The sequence below is a fragment of the Adelges cooleyi genome, unplaced genomic scaffold (genome assembly GCF_023614345.1).
Source record: "Adelges cooleyi isolate 19-005CV unplaced genomic scaffold, UGA_ACOO_1.1 ACOO_flye_CR_arks_rails_tigmint_CR_PRNA_8, whole genome shotgun sequence".
Classification (NCBI taxonomy): domain Eukaryota; kingdom Metazoa; phylum Arthropoda; class Insecta; order Hemiptera; family Adelgidae; genus Adelges; species Adelges cooleyi.
Window position 1 is genome coordinate 3,697,825 of NW_026096513.1, and position 19,226 is coordinate 3,717,050.

The following is a 19,226-nucleotide window of genomic DNA, read 5'->3' on the forward strand; positions in this document are numbered from 1 at the left end:
TTATAGTATACATGTATACATATGTGTATATATATATATATATATATATATATATATATATATATATATACAGAACATTAACTTTATACTTTGCATACATTAAAAGAAAAAAAATAATTTCAAGCGTTAATTTCTACAACTTTACAATGAAATAAAAATAAGCTATGTTAAAGTTTACACACTGGATTTCTAAACTTTTCATTTTTTTTTCAATTTAGAATAATAAAATCTGTAATAAAGTACTAAACATATTAAAGTACGAGAAGATATTGAAAGAATTGAATATACGTCTACTGTGATCATATACATATATATATATATATTATATTAGTGTTAAAACTTGAAAAATTGCTTTTTTAACTTTGAACATTCAGAAATTTTACAAAAAGAAATGACTACAACGATTTATTTACATAGAAACATATTCACACTAAATAGTAATCAGTAGATACTACAACAAAAAAAAAAATGAAATTATTACGACATGATTCATCAGAGAAATTCTTCATGGTGTAGGTAAAACAAGTAAAGTACACACATATGTGTTATTAAAAAAAATAGAGATAACATTGTAAATACAATAATGAGATAAAATTCATGTTATGAATTCTCCAAGAATTCCTTCTCTAAAGCTGCACCCAACATATTCCACTCGGTATCATTTATCTCGTCAGGAGGATCCATACTGTTTTCACTATTATTGCCCCATTCTAAATTCATATTGTCTAAATTTTTACCACGGCGAAACTTTTCATTTATTGTTTCCCCATTATTTTCTTCATTATCTGTTGAACTACGCCGTCTTTTATGCCCTCTATTATAACCTAGAAAATAGCAATTAAAAATTTTACTCAAAATTAGAAACATAAATTATAACAACAAGGAATTGGCAAGACATAACTAGCAAGCTTACATAGGATAGTTCCATAAAATTAAATTACTTATAGAGCAAATTTTTAGAGGTAAATTCTTAATTGAATGGCTTGGAACAACAACCAGATAAATACATTTTTTTAAAAAATTATTTTTTTGTGGGAAGATGTTTGAACAATTTTAAAAAGTGGATTTATCTGGTTGTTGTTCCAAGCCCTTCAATTTATATGCTGATAATAACTAATAAAAACTAAAAACTATGAAACAGATTTATAACACAGTGAAACCTGTCATGACTAGAATTACACAAAAGCATCACAAACCTATCCATTGAAGGTCGGTTTTTGTTTTACTGAATTAATAATATGAGAATTTTCCTTCATGAAGAAAAATATTTTCATAAGATGAAAGTTTTTTATTAAAAACTTAGTTATTAGATCTATATTTATTATTATTATTAAATCAGATAATCTACATAGGGTGGCCGACCTCATGTAGTTGGGAGTATAAGGCTAAGGGAGTTCAAGAAGATTAAATCAGATAATCATAATATTTTAAATTAAAGGTAGGGATAAGTTAATATAATGTCTTCGCGCTCTATTATTTTTAAATAACCGCCAAACTGTTAAATTTCCAGTTGAAATGCTCTGAACTTAATTTATAGAGCAAAATATTTTCTATCATAATATGAAAAATATAGGCTGCAAAGCATTATTTTTTAATTTGTTTATGATTTTTTTGGTTAGTAAAAAAACCATTACTATTTTTTTGTAATCAAATATTTTTGTCATTGATAGGTTAATGAAAATGATATGTCAAGTCCTTTATCATAGTTTTTACCCAGAATTACAAACATGTTTGGTTGATAATCAAAATGTTTACCTTCAAGAGACTCCACTGAACTAGAATCACTTTCACTGACTTTTTTATACTCTTTTTCTTTAATTTCGTTATTTTCTTCATCGCTGCTCTCGTCATCATCAGTCATGTCTTCCACTTCTCCAGCCATTCTTTTTATATCTTCATCGGAAAATGATAAAAGTGGGTTAAGGGTATCAGAAAATTTCCCCTGTTCTTCGGCATTAGTTTGTTGATTATTAGTGGACGATCTTGGAGAATGTGGAGAATGTTCAGGACTACTACAGTGAGCTGGAGGATCGCGACTAGTTAACCCACCATACCCTTCTGATCGTAGTGGAAACAATCCTTCATCGACGTGCTCCCAACGTTCCGCACAAAGCCACAACCATTCAGGTGTCACGGTTTTAATTTCTGGTCGTTTTCGAGCCGCATTTGCTTTGAGTGTACCTGGTCGAACAGCTACTAGATGAGTTGTATCTGACTCTAAATTTTCGGTAACTTCAGCACCTAGTGATTGTGCCACTTTATAAGCTCGGCTTTCTGGCAAAGGCGCAGGTGTTGGCACTAAACCACTAAATACCAATTTTTTCCCAGCTAAAATTGTTGATCGGTACAATGGTATAATTTGTTTCATGTCAGGAACTTCAACATTAGTCCCTTGTAATTTACACTGTTTATCATATTCTTTAAAGTAATTTTTATGCAAGTTTTTTAAAATATCTTCTAGGTATAGCAAGTAATCGTCTTCTTCCTCTACTTCAACTTGTTCATTAGTATCACCTTTGGTAGTATTTTCAATGGTTTTTTTAGAATTTTCAGATGGATTATGGGAATCGTCGTCTGATAAAACTTCTCCATCTTCAACTGGGCTGTCATCTCTTTTTTTTGTGGGTTTTTTTACAGTTATACCTACATATATATATATACAAAAAAGAAAACATTTTAGCTTACATAAATCAATTTATAATATAAATTAGTACCTTGAACTAAATGAGTAAAATCTATTCGATTAGACTGTTTAGTAGTATCACATGATTTCTGAATGTTTGGTGGAGCATTTATATCTCCAGTATGTTGGAAAAAATGATACGGCTTTACATGTATCAAATTTAATGCATACTCCCAAACATCTTCTCGATCATCAATAATGCATACCATATTATCACCACATGGAAATAATCCCCTGAAACATTGGCATATTACAATTTTAATGAGTATAATTTGTAATGTATATGTGCCAACGCACACTGTTATTGGTCCGATTTGGTCAAGGGCGGTCTGTGTCACTGGGCAGGGCTACCTGTCTAGGAAAAGAGACTACCATACTACCCTTTAAGTATGGCAAAAATGCCATGCACCCACCTGGCAACCGAACTAGGTCCGAATAGGGCCTACTCTCGGGCACATATGCCATATAATAAATAAATAATTATGAATTATTTGTTAATGACGTACTTCAGATTACCAGTTTTACTATTTGGGTTGAAACACTCATCACGTGACAGTACTCGGTGGGAAAACAATTTTCCTTCAGGATCCAATATATGTGTTATCGTATGGGCATAATTTCGGGCACCAAAAGTACATATATGAAGTTCATACAACTCGCTTATAGAAGATAAAAATTTATAAGTACCCGGCCTTAATCTCGTATGATACCATGGCGAATTAGGTCCATACAGTTGAAAATGATGTATATCCTAAAAAATAAAAATATAACATTGAAACATTTGATCACATATTATTGGGTATAACATACTTTTATATTATTTGGAATGTTATCATTAGTCGTATGAATAAGTGTTTGATCTAAATCAACTAGAAGTACAAGTTTTCTGTCAGATAAAAGGCGTTTTTCATCAGCTTTACCTAGCAGCAACGCGCTCTGTAAAAATATCAAATTTTAAGTTTAATAAAATTATTTTATTTTGTTTATAAAAAAATGAAAAATGGTTCTTACCTGTTCGCTAACTTTCAAATCAGGTACACTGTGTATCATAGATACAGATGCAGTCGGCTTAGATGCATTATCAGTTCTTAAGTCAGCTCCACAATCAGCACATAAATCACTAACCACGGTACTATGATTACACCCCAACTCCAACACAAATATTGGCTCTCTAAACAAAAACAAAAAAATGAATAAAGAGCAATAGACTTTTATATACAGCAATATATATATATATATATATAATTATTATTATTCAAAAAGAATAAATAAATCATTGAGGTATATGAGCAGAACTTTAACAAACATTAATTTAAAAATATACATCGTACCCAGCTGAAACATCTTGACCTTCGTGCACTAATATTTTCTTGACAACCCCTGTATGATTTGTGCGAAAACTTTTTCGGTCTTTTTCTCCGTTTTCTTGATACAATAGAACAACTGCAGTACTGTTGACAAGAGTACCCTCTTTGACGCGCCATTTTACAATAGTTGCCTTTTTATCGACAGTTGGTAGAGTTATAGAAACCTCATCCGCACCCATTGTCAATTAATCTCATGAGTTAGGTCAGATACCGATAGCTCATAATTGATTACACACAGATACTTCTAAAGACAAAATTTAATTGCGTTAAAAAATTCAAACATCAATTTGTTTCCAAACTATAAAAATACTGTAATAAAACTGTAGGTACATACGTTAAACGACTAAACAACAAGACAGAAAATACGCCACTCGTCAGTATAAAACTTAGATGATTGAGCGAGAGAAAAACGCGGTTAAATGAAATAAAATTAAAATTCGAAACATTTTTTATTTTTATTTACCATTTTTCCGTAAGATGCGCATTGAAGACTGAAGTTTACTTGTGATAAGAGTAAAAACGACGCGCGCAATGATAACAAGTATTACGCCACGCCAAGGCGCCAACGTTAACAGTTAAAACAGTCAAGCGATTAAAGAAACAACAAAACAAATTTAAATATCACATATTCTGTAATTAAGACTAATTTAATATTATGAAAGATGGACTCATGCCAGGCAATATTTACCGATGAGAAAATATTATTTACAGAATTGAATAATTTAATTAAGTTCATTAAACATTTGTGATATGTCTACACGCTTGGACCGTAACGGTTTTCTGTTTTCGATTCGTTCAGTTTTGCGCTATTTACTGTTAAGTGTTAACAACCATTCAAAATATTATCTCAAAATTCAAATCTCGGTGTAGAAAGTAGGAACATAAAAATAACATTATTTTTTTAGTAAAGTAGGTATGCAAATTAAATGTTTTTAATTTTTCAATTGCCTATTATAATTTATTATAGATAGTTATACAGTGCGTTGTTTGGTTTTTACACAAGAATGGAAATTGACGAAGATATAAGCTCAATCGAATCGAGTAAGGGAGATTTTATGAATGAGCTTTAATATTTATTTTTACTTGACAATTGTTTTAATAATTTCTATGAAAAATTGAAAGTAACTTATGTAATTTTCAATCAATTCGTATTTTGACTATCATTTTTAGCTTAATTTTTAAAATAGAAAAAAGAGTTAATTTTTAATTGTGTATTCTACTTTTTTTTTTTTAATAAACTAAAAATGTAAATTTATTTTAAGGGGATTATTTAAAATTTGAGGTATTTAAATTAAATTAAATGTTAATAAATCATCAGCAACAATCAGCTATAACTTAAAAAAACGCCATTACATTAATTTAAAAAATGTTCATTTTTGTTTTTTTTAGTTGGAGTTGAAGATGCTGAATGCTCATTTGGTGATATATCCAGAATTTCAGGTGAAGCGTGGAATCAATTAGTGTTAAATTAAATTTTTTTTTTAATATTAATTTACTGAATTTTGTGTTTAGGTGATAATTCAATTCAATCACAAAATAATTCTAATCAAAGTGAGTTTTTTATTCATTCTAATTACATAACTTGATTTTTGGCTTAAATCGACTTTATCACACCAGACTCGAATTTAGATTTTTTTTACACCATCGTTTTCAGCATTGAAAAACAAATCGATTGAACAAAAAAATCGAAGTTTTGGTCTGGGGGGTAAAGTCAATTTGTTCCTGATTTTCTGTTTCCTTTACATATTTAATAACATACTAAGATACTACTTTTATACTAGTAAATTATAATTATTTTAATATGTTTGTAGTACTAGTTTTTATTTTTAAATTGGTGTTCAACATAATATTCTTCTATTTTCTAGCTTCTATTTCTACTTCAGCTGATGAAATTACTTTTGATCCAACCGCCTTTATTGAAATCTCTGATATACTCGGTAATTACTATATTGTTATTATTAAGCTTTAAATACATTGTATAAAATATTAAAATCTCTTTAATCTAGACTTATAACAATATTATTTTTATTATAGTAGTTTCTAATTTTTTTGTATATATTAAATAAAAATTAATCAGGCCATAATTATGTATAGATCTGTTATCATACATGTTTATAGATTTATGACCATGAAACATAAGCAGTTGCCTAGTGGCAATTTTCAAGTCACACATTTTTTTTATGACATTATTGAAAATATATAAATTCATTTATACTCCTAGAAAAACAAATATAATTTGCCTATAGGTGAAAAATCTTTAAATATGCCACTGATAAATAATTAAAATATCTATTTATGTACAATAATTTTAGAACTGCATATTTTTTTTTTTAAATCATGATTTGTAAAGTACTCTTAACTGCCAATCATAATAGTTGGTGTAAACATTGTTTTTAGGTCTTGTTGGTAAAAATTGGATGATATTTAGAGTGTCCCCACTGTGGAATTTGAAATTTGACAAAAATTATTTGGCCTCGTTATCCAAACATTTTACATTATCTATTAAAAAAAATATCGCTACTAACATAAAAAGTCAAAAGCATGACAGCAATTTACAAATATCTGGTACATTAGAAGTTAAAGAAGCATATCAAGAATGCATTGCATTAAAAGTAATTATTTAATATTTGTAATATATTACATAATTTTGCCGGTTCTTACAAAAAACAGCACATTTCATATTGCTTACGAAAAAACACACTTCAGCTTGAAAAAACAAAGGACTATAGTCATTTTTTGTTCAGCAAAAAAAGATTTGCTGTTTTTTTTAGTGTCGATACATCAACTAACTGTTTTTATTTTTTATACAGATTCAAGTTATTAATACAGAGAATGACACATTAATGTATGATGGTGTATTACTAAAAACACCTGATTATACCACGAAAAAAGATAAAAGTAATCTTTTGGATATGCCCGTTTTATTAGTACAAGGAAGTAAACCGATCCTAACCGCAGTACACAACTGGCTGGCTGAAAGTTTTGATTGTGTTGTTCGACCTTATGAATTTGCTTCTTATGAATTTCTGTGGCTTATAGCCATATCGATGGGTGACGCTGGACAATCATACAACGAAACCGTTTTATATCATTATCTCTACAATTACGAATTTTCCAAATGTCATACGGATATAAAGTTTTGTATAGAATCAGAATTTCTCCGATCAACTTTAACTAAGTAATTAATCTGTGCATAATTTAGAAGAAATACAGTGAAACTTATATTTCACGGTCACTGAAGGGACCAAAAATTGTTACCCTTATTTAGAGGTAACAGTTAGTAAAGATTGATTATTTCTAGATGACCACTATATAGAGGTATAAATGTATTTTCGCCAAACAACAGATGGGACCGAAAAAAATATTGTTAATGGAAGTTTCACTGCATTTGTATAATACAATAGTTAAAGGGTTTGGCCAAATAATGGTCTACCTATTATTATTTTTTTAATTTACAAGACCATTGTTCAAATTATAGAACTCACAATTTCAGCTGATTAAAGTAGTATAACAATACATCAGCTGTTGGTTTCTGTTTGAGTTTACACAGGGAAAGTGTAATGGAAGCCACATAGAATGTTATTCAAAAAAAAAAATATTATTTCGCAAAAATGTAACATGGACCGTTATTTGACTGAACCCTTTAAAATATGTATAATAATTAGCATTAAAAAAAAAAAATGAGACTAAAATATATAATATATTTATCACTGTAGTATTCTATTTTTATAAATCATATTAGATGTAAATAATATAATAGAGCTATTTTTTGATTTCTTCAGTTCTCAATAATTTTATAAAAATTTAAGCAACTAAATAAAATAATTTCATAACCTTTACATTTTTTATTCATCTCTGTATCTTTTCTTATTCAACTGCCTATAAATCATTTAAACTATTTTATGTTTAGGGGAAAGCGTAATAGTACTTATAAAACCCCAGCAATACTGTTGATGCTTGTATGTAAATTTATTACATTATTTCTGTTATTCCAATTGCTCATTTAGTATCCAAAATATTATAATGTTAACTTAAAACCATAAAAATATTATAGCTTTGGCGTAATAGAATATATTCTTAAAATGAAATAAATAAAGAAGTTAGTTTCTATCATTTCCATCAATAATAATATATTATTTAAACAAATTCAGTTCTGACAATTATCAGAATATTTTATTACAAATTTATTTTATTTAAGTACTTGGTTTCTTTTTTTTAATTGTTATTTAGTTATCTCTATTAATATTTGTAATCAATAACAGCATTATTTTTTGTTTTCTATATGAACAGGCTTTCTATTAATCGATCAAATACAGAAGCTACGTCCTTTCATTATTCAGACTTAATAAAAGTGCAGTCTGAAATCGAAGATCATTTTAAGCTTTCAAGTGGCATAAATGCATCAAAGTTAAGGTTAAAAGCTTTTGAAGCACCTAAAGTTGCTACAATTAACGTTTCAGGAAAGGTAATTAAAGAATTATAGTATTCTGTTGTAATTAAAATTTAGACCTAACTTTTTCAGTATCTTATCTCTTCTTTAAAAAAAAAACTATGCGACCCTAAAATATTTAATTTAGCATTTATAAAAACATTTTATTTGCAAACATAATTTTTATTAGTTAACACTAAATTATTAAAATATGCAAGTTTATCTTTGCTTACGTACTAAATTTGAAAAATAAAAAACTTATCAATATGTAACTTAATAAAATGTTTAAAAAATAATTTAATATATCTTTAAAATTGAACACAGAATAATATACTTAATGACTTCCTTGATGCTATAGACTTTCCACAAGTTTCTCAATGTTAGGATGAATATTATTCTAAATACTTTATTGATTATCTTTAAGCTGTGCCCAAAATTAAGTTAGGAACTTAAGAGAAAAATTTTCTTTTACAACATGGTTAGCTTGGAGACTGAGAAGTTTCTAATGGGTAGACTCGTGACATTCCGGAAAAAATTTGAATAAAAATAGAAATGATATACCTATATTTATAGCAATTTTCTTCCTCCATTCTTTTGCTTATTATTTTTAAAAAAAGTTACAGTCTACTAGCCTAACGGCTAAAATTATAAAACATGGAACATGCTTTAGCCATCAGCTCCTAAATAGTGATTATTTCTAATCTATAATCCTCTTATGTTATATAATGATAATATAGTCTTAATTATATGTTCTGGCCAACCTTTTTTTAGTAGTTTTATAATATCTGACCTTAATCGATTTACTGGCAGCAACAATTATCAATATTTAACAATTCGGTTAATCCTTCGAATGTAATAAACCTCATGCATGACGACGATGTGTTGTTAAAAAAACGAACAAGGCAAGTGAATAGGAAATCTGAAATTTCCACCTAATTACCTCCGTGTCCCGTCAAGAAACTGGCCGGCGTGGATCCTTCAAATTTAATAAATCTTATACATGACTACGACTCGTTATTATTTCAATGGAATCTTATGTTATTTTACGTTTAAAGTAGGTGCGCTACTTTAGTGTCGTTTTCGGGATGGGGGCCAAGGCTTAGGCATAAAAAAATTATACATTCGCAACCACTACTTCCTCAATTGGGGTCACGACTCAAGGTTAAATTAAACTGGTGACTTTAACCACCCACAAAAAAAGTAGGTTATAATAATTGTTTTAATTTATTTAAATAACTATTAAAATTTATTAGTATAAATAAGAGGTAATGATTACACGGGTACCTATACGGTTATTTTTTATGAATACCAGTGTTTTTACCGAAATTTTTAATTTCTTATTACTTAGTTAACAAAACCTGGTATCTATGTATTTTATTACTTTCATTCAAAAGTGTAACCCCTAATAAAAATACTTAACTGTATGTATTTTTTAGATACTCATCCGGTCATCTACATTAATGGATCTAATATTAAAATATTTAATGGAATTGGAACACCGAAAATAAAATACTATTAATTTGTATAGCTATGTTGCAACTTGAAAAAATCACATGACACCAGTTGTCAAGATAGAAGTTAAAATTATATTATGATGAAAATAAACAATCAAATAATTATAAATTAGGTATGTTAAAATTATAAGATCTAATATTATAACAACAAAGTAAATATGCACACTAATAGTGTTTATTAATTATATAATTAGAGTTTAACTTAAAAACCAATGACATTTAAACATACAAATGTAAAAAAAATCGTTGTAAATAAGTAAGCATTATTAATTGATAATCAGTTACATTGCATTTGAATTTAATAAATTATGTACAAGTGGGAATTACTTATCAAAAGAACCACTTTTTGTTACTTTAGAGTAATATGATTTAGAGATGTCTATTAGAACTCAAAACCATCCAGGTAGTAATTACACTGAATACTGATCATGTCTAAATATTTCAGTTACAATCATTGTACAAGTTACAATGAGACAAATAAATACAATTGAACAAAAAAAAAAAGTATACAAAAATGATTTACTACTAAAACTTATATAAAGAGAGAAAGTGTAGTACGAGTATATTTTACATAATATAAGAAAACAGAAAAGACAGCTTTAAGATTCTAAGTAATGAAGGTCATTTTTACATTTTTATTTGTGTACAACCAAACCAGCAATATTTAAATATAAGTATTATTAAATAATGTAAATATAAATAGATACATTTTGCATTACTATACTTTTGTTGATATATGAATATATAGCTTAACCTAATAAATATTTAAAAACAATTTACTGAAATCAAAAAAATGTTTCGAGCCCTCTAGAAAAAGCGAAATTAGGGGAAAAAGGGCTGGACAAATTCTAAATAGTTGACTTTTAATGCTGATTAACAACAACCATTACCACTAGATTTATTACTACCTGGCACACTGCTATTACCAGTTGAATGCTGTGGTCCAATTTTAATTCCGTTTGCCTACAAAAATACAACAATAACACAAATTAATTTGTTGCATCTATAAATGGTTTTAAATATTACTACTATGCGTACCTCATTATTAATATCAAATACTCCTTCTTGAATCTTGTCATATATTTCTTTGGCAGTATTTATAAATGCTTCTTCCACATTGTCGGAAGTTTTAGCCGAAGTTTCCTTAAAAATTAGCCCATGTTCTCGAGCAAATGCCTCTCCTTCTTCTTTCTTAACTTCTCTTTTAGCTTCCAAATCACTTGAAAATTAATGTATATTTTCTTATCTATTTCTATCAGTAAAATGTAATAATAAATATTACCTTTTGTTTCCAATAAGCATAATGACCATATTGGAATTGGAATGTTGTCGAGCATCTTCTAACCACGTAGTCAAATGGTTGAACGTATCACGGCGCGTGATATCGTAGACTAGAAGTGCACCAGCAGCGCCTCGATAATAAGACCTAGTTATTGATCGGAAAGCTTCTTGACCTGCAGTATCCCATATTTGTAATTTTATTGGCTTGGTCTCTATTGTTATAAGGCGTGCTCCGAACTCAACACCTAAATTAAAATAAACTTGTGTTAACATAACAATCGACAGCTGTGTACAATGTAGTTAATCACCAATTGTCAAATCGTGAACAGGTTGAAATCTCTTGTCAGTGAACTGCAGCAAGAGGCAAGACTTTCCGACACCTGTAACATATGTCAGTGTATAATTACCCACTGTGATGGCCTATGAACAATGTAAAGCTTACCCGTATCTCCAATAATGATGTATTTAAACAAGTACGCGTAAGACATATTTGAAAACGGTGACGGTTCTTAGTGTCTTAAAATAACTGAGAATGAATAACTTATGATTAAGTAACGCTCGCAGTGGACACAATATGTACGTACGGTAACTATAACTCAATAATTAACTAAAAATAACACAATGTTTGTACTGGTGTACAAACGAAAATAGTACGGGCACAATAATATTGATGTAAAACGCAGTAGCTTTTTAACTATAATACGGGCTTATAGTATAATCCACAGATACAGGAATATTGGTTTTTGTCAATCGTCTCTCTTTATAACTGGCAACTGCGTCTTTATTATCATAATAATCAAACAATAGAGCAAAACATGATAAAGGTATTGAATAAAAAGTAACTACGGCCGTCGTGGGGCAACAGCTGCGCTTTTATCGACCTACTGTCAACACTGGAAAGTGGAAATGTTGGTTCAGGAGTCGGGACAAAAAGCAGCTGCTGCTGTTACCATGCGCAGGCTGTAAATATTGTTTATATAATTGTATATACCACACGTTTGCCTTGATACGCCATTTGTGATACGACCACAGAAAAATCGATACAATAATATTGAGGTTCATGCAAACGCGTGACCATGATAAGTAAACAGGTTTGTCGGCAACACGTATTATCAATTTTTACAATATGGCTGCCAGTTTTTTGTATAAAAAATTATACGACCATCCAAAATCATCACCAGTTGCCATTTTGCGATAATCTCAAGTTGTTAACATACCTTTTTATTTTGTTATTCATGATTATTCACTATTCAGGCATGATATTATACATATTATAGCTGTTGAGTTATGACAGAACAATAGAGAATAGTTAAGACAATTGTGGACCTTCAATTTTATACTTGTTGCCACTGGTAGTGAAATGTAAATATTTAACACATATCCCATTATGAGATCCCACTATATTTTTGTCTGAATAACGTGGATAAAATACAATTTCAATCAGTGACACGTTCTATAAGAATGTAAATTTATGTCACCAACATACAGACTCGACAGCTGATAATTATGATTGTAATATTATGACAAAATAGATCTATTTGGTCATGTATTATTCCAGTTATATCATACTATACAACTATAATATGATAGCAGTATAATAGGAGTTGTCTGTTTAAAAACAAATGTTTTAAAGTTGCAAAGGAACACGTACACGCCTTGCATTATCCAATTTTACATAAAACTTATTTGTTTTATAGAATTCTTGTACAGAGATAAAACAACTATTCGATTGTTTTTATGTAAGGTGTTATTATATGTTTTAGTAAAGCCAATTCAAATGAAATTCCTAATAAATTGTGATTTAAATAAATGACAATAGTATACCTATATGTTATACGCAAATACAACTAACTATAATAAAAAGTTTTTATTAAAAAAATGTATACTGTGGAGTACTTAATAAATGTGTTAAATAATTGAATTATATAAATAAGTAGAATGCAAAGGCGAAATTAATTAAGGGCGCCCCCGATTATTAATATTTACAGAGAAAGGGGAACTATACAGCTGAAGAAGAGAGAAAAATATTACCCTAGGGTACCTATCACAGAAATGTACTTGATAAGTTATTAGTACTAGTATTTTGTAATAAAAGATACTTATAAACATAATGGTTAGCATGGCACTGGAGCGACCATTTATTTAGGCGTAAAGATATTATAATGATAGAAAACGATTCAATGCTTATTTGTAGGTGGTAAAAATAATATATATTATTAAAAATCACAATAAATTTAATCGTAAAGAAAAAACAAGCCGAAACTGTAATAATCTGTACAATCTGTTTTCTACCATTTCAAAGCTATAATAGAATGAATGACAGATGAATTTGAATTTCGGACTCCATGTTAATAATATTAATATGCATTTCCAAATCTTACAGCGCAGTAATTTAGTTATGAATAACAATTATTGTACAAAAACATGTCTCGGGGGATAAGAATGTATTACACTATTTTAGAATAATTTACCATCGTACACACAATATAAGTTATAACAAAGGTAGCTGGTAATTTAGATATACATTTGTGAATCGTGACGAGGAAAGCAAAAATAGATGTCTTTCAAATCTGATTTCGAAAAATAACTTCAAAGATCTCAAATTGTTCGTAACATCAAACAAGACTCAAAGCATAGCTCATATATTATCATATTGTTAATTGTTTTCCACAGGCTTGAGACTTAATATGATTATAGCACAAGATAACCTTTATCATTTTTTTGTTTTTATCATATATTTTTTGTTTTTAATAACCTATAAAACTGACCGTCGGTAGTATAATATGTCTATGGTAGTATATATACTTATAATTTTCTTCATAATATTATTATTTAAAATATTTATCATTCTTTTAGAGTTTAGACACTGATAGTTGATGATACTCGTGCTTTCATTTTGACATTCTACTTTCTATTTACATTTTATTGTTGAGTTTATTATTTCTAATATTTAATGCGTTATCAGATGCCATTGCAATTAAGGTAATTGGAAATTATAGTTGTCGTTGAAGTTTTACTTGGTAATTGATTAATTTTTGCACGGCTTCGTACGTCTATAGTAAAGAATTAATATAGGTGCACTACGTTAAATGTATTGAGATAATTCATTTTATACAATATATACTAAATAATATTATGCAAAATGAAGAACGATCCACCCAAGAGATCCAAAGTAGTATCCAAAACACCTGTTGAAGTGACCGACTCATTGCAACAAATTTCAAAAATTGTTGATAATGTACGCCAATCTATTGGTAGTATTCCTATTTCACCTTCTACTAATGTGACAAAATCTGAATCTCAGCCAGCTGCTGTTCAAGTAACCGAAGAAGATATTGAAAAAAAAGAAAAAGAAACTTTGTTAAGTTTTGTTGCTGATTGTACAACTAGACATGAAGAAAAGAAAAAGTACAGATTGAAAAATCAAGAATGTGTGTTTCCTGATGAATCAGAAATCTCTAAACGTGATTCCAGTTTGAAAAAAAACACTGCTTTTATAAGAAAACTGAAAAATTTCCCTCCTCCACAATTAGATCAATTAATTAAAGACATGAACTCCCTAAATTTGACAAAGTATTTGTCAGAAGTTGTATCCGCTCTTACTGAAGTTAAACTTAAAATGACAGAAATTGATGCAATGATAGCATTATGTACTGAATTAAACATTACTTACTCGGATTTTTCAAAAGTATTTTTCGAACAATGGCAAAAAGTATTAAATATAAAAAAAGAAGATAAAATAGCGAATATGAGCAAATTTAGGGTAGATCTCAGACTTTTTGCAGAGCTTACATCGGCTGGTATTATACCTCAAAAAGAAGGTCTTGTATTGTTAGGAAATGTGCTCACAATTTTGATTAGTACTGACCTTCAGGAGCATAATAATATAAACATAATACTCAGTTTTTGTAAATATTGTGGAGATGATTATGCCGGATTGATAACAAAAGAAATGCAGGATTTAGCTGAGAAATATGATATTGAAATACCAAGAAGTAATATGTTGACAAATGAAAAACAAAAAAATGTAAGAGCTCTATTAAAAGAGTATTATGTGTCTCTTTGCAACCATGTGAAACGAATGCATAGCGAACTAGAGTATGCTGAAAAACAAAATGAGAAGATATTACAAACTAAAGGAGAACTCAGACCTGAACGTAAGGCTAAAAATGAACAAATGAATGTAACGTTTCAAAAACTTTATAACTCTGCAATAACCTTTTCTGACATTTTAAGCGAACCAGTAATTGTATTGAAAGAAGAAAAAAAGAGCAGTTCAACAGAAGACTTGACCGACTCTGAATTAGATATAATTGGTTCTACACCATCAGAATTAACTAGCCTTTGGGAAGACGAGGAAACACAAAAATTTTATGAAGAGTTTCCAAATCTTAGCAATTATATTCCAGAAAAGAATAAGAAAATTGATGAAGCTGAGGAGAATGAACCTACTAAAAAGAGTTTATCAGATGTTAAAGATGCCATTGATGTTGAAGTATCAAATATTGGTACTAAAGTTATATTTGAATCATTTGTTGAACAACTGCCAAAATGTGTTAATCGAGAAATGATTGACAATTTGGCTATTGAATTTCTAATCTATCTCAATACCAAAAATAATCGTAAAAAATTAGTCAAAGTCCTGTTTAGTGTTCCTAGAACAAGAGTGGATCTTTTACCATTCTACACGCGTTTAGTAGCCATTTTGAATCCTTTGATGCCTGAAGTGGCACTGGAATTAGGATCTCTACTAAAATGTGACTTCAGGTATAATGTCAAAAAAAAAGATCAGATCAACATTGAAACTAAATTAAAAGTTGTCCGCTTTATTGGAGAAATGGTGAAGTTTAACCTTATGGCAAAATCAGAAGCATTACATTGTTTCAAAATGTTACTTAATGATTTTACACATCATCATATTGAAATGGGTTGTGCTTTATTAGAAACTGCAGGAAGATTTTTATATCGCTCTCTTGATAGTCATCATCGCACAAAAATATACTTGGAGCAAATGATGAGAGTTAAGTCGATATCAGCTTTAAGACCTGTTTATGTTACGATGATAGAAAATGCATATTATTTTGTCAATCCAACCGACTCGCCTGCCATTTTGAAGAAACAAAGACCAATCTTACACGAGTTTATTAGACATCTGTTATATAACGAGCTAAAAGATGCTCCTGAGAAAGAGAACATTATTTTGTGTTTACTCAAACAAATGGACTGGGAAAATCCAATGGAGAAAACATATTTGATCAAGTGTTTGACAGAGGCATGGAATGTAACTTATCCTATGATTTCAGATCTAGCATGTTTGGTTGCAGCATTTGTTGACTATGATGACTCAATTGGAACTAGAGTTGTGGATGGTGTTATGGAAGACATACGTGTTGGTTTAGAAACAAATTTAGTAAAATTCAATCAACGAAGAATTGCTATGATTAGGTATTTTGGGGAACTTTACAATTATAGATTAATTGAAAGTAATGACGTGTTTAAAGTTTTATATAGTCTGGTGTCATTTGGTGTAGTATATGAACCAGATTTTTCTTCAACATTTGATCCTCCTCAAAATCTATTTCGATTAAGGCTCATATGTGTGTTACTTGATACTTGTGGAGAATTTTTTAATCGAGGTCCTGGCAAACTCAAACTCGATTGCTTTATTATTTATTTCCAGTACTATTTCTGGTTAAAAAAGTGCAGTACTATTTGGGATGACCAAAATCCATTTCCTGTGACTATCGATTATTTAGTTACAGATACAATAAAAAAGCTTAGACCTGGCTTAAAATTGAAAAATTGTTTCCTTGAAGCACAAAAATCTGTTATTCTACTTCAAGAAAGACTTATTCAACAGTATAATCTCAAAGAAAGTGAAGAAACACAGTTATCAACTATTAAAGAAGAAACAGATGATGGACAGAAAGTTAATTATGATGATGATGATTCTGAAGCCGATTCATCAGACGATGAAGACAGTGACGCAACTGTTTGCAGTGACAAACCTATTGAAAACGTCTTGGAACTACCCGTTAGGCGTAAAATTGAAGATCCTGAAGACTATGACTTTTTAGAATCTTTTGATCGGATGGTAAGTGATAACATACAAGAAAGAACCAAAGAAATAGCTCGCCCCCAAACAGAAATATCCATACCTTTTCATTTGAAAAAATACAGCAAAAAAACATATGAACAGTTACAAAGCTCCAATGAAGATAACTCGGTGTCTTTCATACTTATGTTAAAAAAAGGTAACAAACAAACATTCAAGAATTTGCAAGTACCCGTGGATTCTGAATTGGCATCAAATTTAAAAAGTCAAGAAATGGCTGAACAAGCAGAGTTAAGGAGGGTAAAACAATTAACGTTGGATATAAATAATAGACAAGAAGAAGAGGATTATAAAGATTTGACTCAAGTAGTACAAAAACCGATTTCTACAAGTATTAAAGATAAAAAACCACCAAACAAGGGAACACCAGATGCTGAAACTATTTTTGGAAAAAAAAAAAGGTTTAACTTTTTAATTTATGTACTTAGATAATATATGAAATGAACTTGTTATAAAGCTATATTTTTGCTTCTTTTTTACGTTTAGAAATGTTGCTTTTATGGTTTGATCATTTGCAATTTATACCATATTTGTGTTTTATGTTAAACATTTTTAGTTAAAAATATTTGTTTTCCTACTATATTTGCACGACAGCTTGCAAAAAATCGCTTAAATAATCAGTTTAAAATACAATTTTAACTGAACGTGTGCACTGTAGTCGGTACCTACTATTTGTGTAAAAAGAATCTTTGTAATGGTAAAAACTAACAGCAAACATTATTATGGTCATTTAACATCTGCTTCTGCTTGTTCAACTTATTATTACAGTTCTGTAATGTCTAATCAGTAGTTTTTTTAATAATACAGAATATTAATAGTTTTTCATTTTATTTATTATAGTGAGAAATGGACATAGCTGTACATACACAAAAAAGTAGTTCAATTGAACGACTCAAGAAGTAATTGTGATATTAATTTTAAGGTATGTTTAAATTACTAAGTATATATAAAATAATTCTAAATTTATACATGTACAATTTGTGTTGCAGCAGAACTGAATAAAGTGGTACCAGTATACAAAAAAGTGATAGTTATCGGTTATATTTTTATTCATTCTTAAAATAAAAACTAATTTTATTTTATTTTAATAACTATCAAATTGTTACTATATTAAAAATGATTAAATGAAAAAATTAATGTTTTACATTTGAATAATATCCTATTTCATACTTATAACACTTGTTGCCTATCATATTTTAATAGAATACAGACTGATTACTTTTACTTGTATGTAAAATGTTATTATAAATCAAATATATATATTTTTTTTTTTCATTAAGAACTTTAATTTAAAAACTTAAAAATGTGTTCTCTTAAAATTTCATTAAAAATGTATGTTTGCACAGTAACTGAAAAATTAATGTTACAAATTATTTAAATTTATTTTTAATTAAATCATTGATTTTCCAAGTAAGATTTTCTGAACAAGTATACTGTCCCATTGCAAAGTGTATAGTATCAGAATAATGTGTATTTTACACATTAAACCGTTTAAAACAACATAAGTAAAATTTACTTACATTTATAAATGTAATAACTAAGTTTTTTGTATATGTACATAATAATAATTATGTAAATTGTATTAAGAAGTAAACCAAATTTAAATATGTTGACTATTAAGTTATTTTTTTTATAGTTTTCAATGTATCACTGAATTACTAATTTTTCCCTAGTACATTTTAATCAATCTTCAACAACACAGAGCAAAAAAACAAAATTTTTAGTAATTACTTTTTTATACTAAAATACAGATATTAGGACTGATTAAAGATTTCTAAATGATACTTAATACATTCATACTGACCATACAACCTTTACAGTTTTGAAATAATATCTC

General features: G+C 28.7%; 4 protein-coding genes across 8 annotated transcripts; 2 read left to right on the forward strand and 2 right to left on the reverse strand.

Moving 5' to 3' along the window:
- Positions 1-314: 314 nt before the first annotated feature.
- On the reverse strand, positions 315-4,549 carry LOC126845565 (RNA polymerase II subunit A C-terminal domain phosphatase). Of its 2 annotated transcripts, none has more exons than XM_050584274.1 (8): positions 4,385-4,549; positions 4,015-4,291; positions 3,695-3,854; positions 3,494-3,619; positions 3,190-3,434; positions 2,715-2,917; positions 1,756-2,643; positions 315-824 (listed from the first exon to the last, which is right to left on the reverse strand). In XM_050584274.1, the coding sequence occupies exons 2-8, from the start codon at positions 4,227-4,229 to the stop codon at positions 601-603; spliced, it is 2,061 nt and encodes a 686-aa protein (XP_050440231.1). In that variant the 5' UTR covers positions 4,230-4,291; positions 4,385-4,549; the 3' UTR covers positions 315-600. The 2 variants fall into 2 exon arrangements, with proteins under 2 accessions (XP_050440231.1, XP_050440230.1); XM_050584273.1 differs by having other exon boundaries at positions 4,015-4,294.
- A 123-nt stretch (positions 4,550-4,672) lies between these two features.
- Positions 4,673-10,662, forward strand: LOC126845566 (centromere protein L-like). 3 transcript variants are annotated; one of them, XM_050584277.1, is made up of 9 exons: positions 4,673-4,963; positions 5,018-5,091; positions 5,440-5,490; positions 5,563-5,601; positions 5,916-5,987; positions 6,448-6,662; positions 6,861-7,228; positions 8,341-8,515; positions 9,916-10,662. In XM_050584277.1, exons 2-9 carry the CDS (start codon positions 5,055-5,057, stop codon positions 9,985-9,987), a joined length of 1,029 nt encoding a protein of 342 aa, XP_050440234.1. In that variant the 5' UTR covers positions 4,673-4,963; positions 5,018-5,054; the 3' UTR covers positions 9,988-10,662. The 3 variants fall into 3 exon arrangements, with proteins under 3 accessions (XP_050440234.1, XP_050440232.1, XP_050440233.1); XM_050584275.1 differs by having other exon boundaries at positions 4,673-4,959; XM_050584276.1 differs by having other exon boundaries at positions 4,673-4,923.
- On the reverse strand, positions 10,151-12,147 carry LOC126845567 (ras-related protein Rab-2A). Its single transcript, XM_050584278.1, has 5 exons — positions 11,717-12,147; positions 11,583-11,654; positions 11,276-11,519; positions 11,032-11,212; positions 10,151-10,956 (listed from the first exon to the last, which is right to left on the reverse strand). Exons 1-5 carry the CDS (start codon positions 11,760-11,762, stop codon positions 10,867-10,869), a joined length of 633 nt encoding a protein of 210 aa, XP_050440235.1. The 5' UTR covers positions 11,763-12,147; the 3' UTR covers positions 10,151-10,866.
- A 1,966-nt stretch (positions 12,148-14,113) lies between these two features.
- LOC126845797 (regulator of nonsense transcripts 2) lies at positions 14,114-18,595 on the forward strand. 2 transcript variants are annotated; one of them, XM_050584697.1, is made up of 3 exons: positions 14,114-17,790; positions 18,230-18,311; positions 18,379-18,595. In XM_050584697.1, exons 1-2 carry the CDS (start codon positions 14,417-14,419, stop codon positions 18,243-18,245), a joined length of 3,390 nt encoding a protein of 1,129 aa, XP_050440654.1. In that variant the 5' UTR covers positions 14,114-14,416; the 3' UTR covers positions 18,246-18,311; positions 18,379-18,595. The 2 variants fall into 2 exon arrangements, with proteins under 2 accessions (XP_050440654.1, XP_050440655.1); XM_050584698.1 differs by having other exon boundaries at positions 18,382-18,595.
- Positions 18,596-19,226: the final 631 nt, after the last annotated feature.

Excerpts from the sequence above, each read along its gene's own strand:
- LOC126845565 (XM_050584274.1), bottom strand. The coding sequence starts at position 4,229 with ATGGGTGCGGATGAGGTTTCTATAACTCTACCAACTGTCGATAAAAAG. Across the intron at positions 3,435-3,493 it reads ACATTCCAAATAATATAAAA|GATATACATCATTTTCAACT; the intron begins GTATGTTATACC and ends TTTATTTTTTAG. Across the intron at positions 2,918-3,189 it reads AGTAAAACTGGTAATCTGAA|GGGATTATTTCCATGTGGTG; the intron begins GTACGTCATTAA and ends CCAATGTTTCAG.
- LOC126845566 (XM_050584277.1), top strand. The coding sequence starts at position 5,055 with ATGGAAATTGACGAAGATATAAGCTCAATCGAATCGA. Across the intron at positions 5,602-5,915 it reads ACAAAATAATTCTAATCAAA|CTTCTATTTCTACTTCAGCT; the intron begins GTGAGTTTTTTA and ends TCTATTTTCTAG. Across the intron at positions 5,988-6,447 it reads TGAAATCTCTGATATACTCG|GTCTTGTTGGTAAAAATTGG; the intron begins GTAATTACTATA and ends CATTGTTTTTAG.
- LOC126845567 (XM_050584278.1), bottom strand. The coding sequence starts at position 11,762 with ATGTCTTACGCGTACTTGTTTAAATACATCATTATTGGAGATACGG. Across the intron at positions 11,655-11,716 it reads CATCATTATTGGAGATACGG|GTGTCGGAAAGTCTTGCCTC; the intron begins GTAAGCTTTACA and ends CATATGTTACAG. Across the intron at positions 11,213-11,275 it reads ATGCTTATTGGAAACAAAAG|TGATTTGGAAGCTAAAAGAG; the intron begins GTAATATTTATT and ends TTAATTTTCAAG.
- LOC126845797 (XM_050584697.1), top strand. The coding sequence starts at position 14,417 with ATGAAGAACGATCCACCCAAGAGATCCAAAGTAGTATCCAAAACACCT.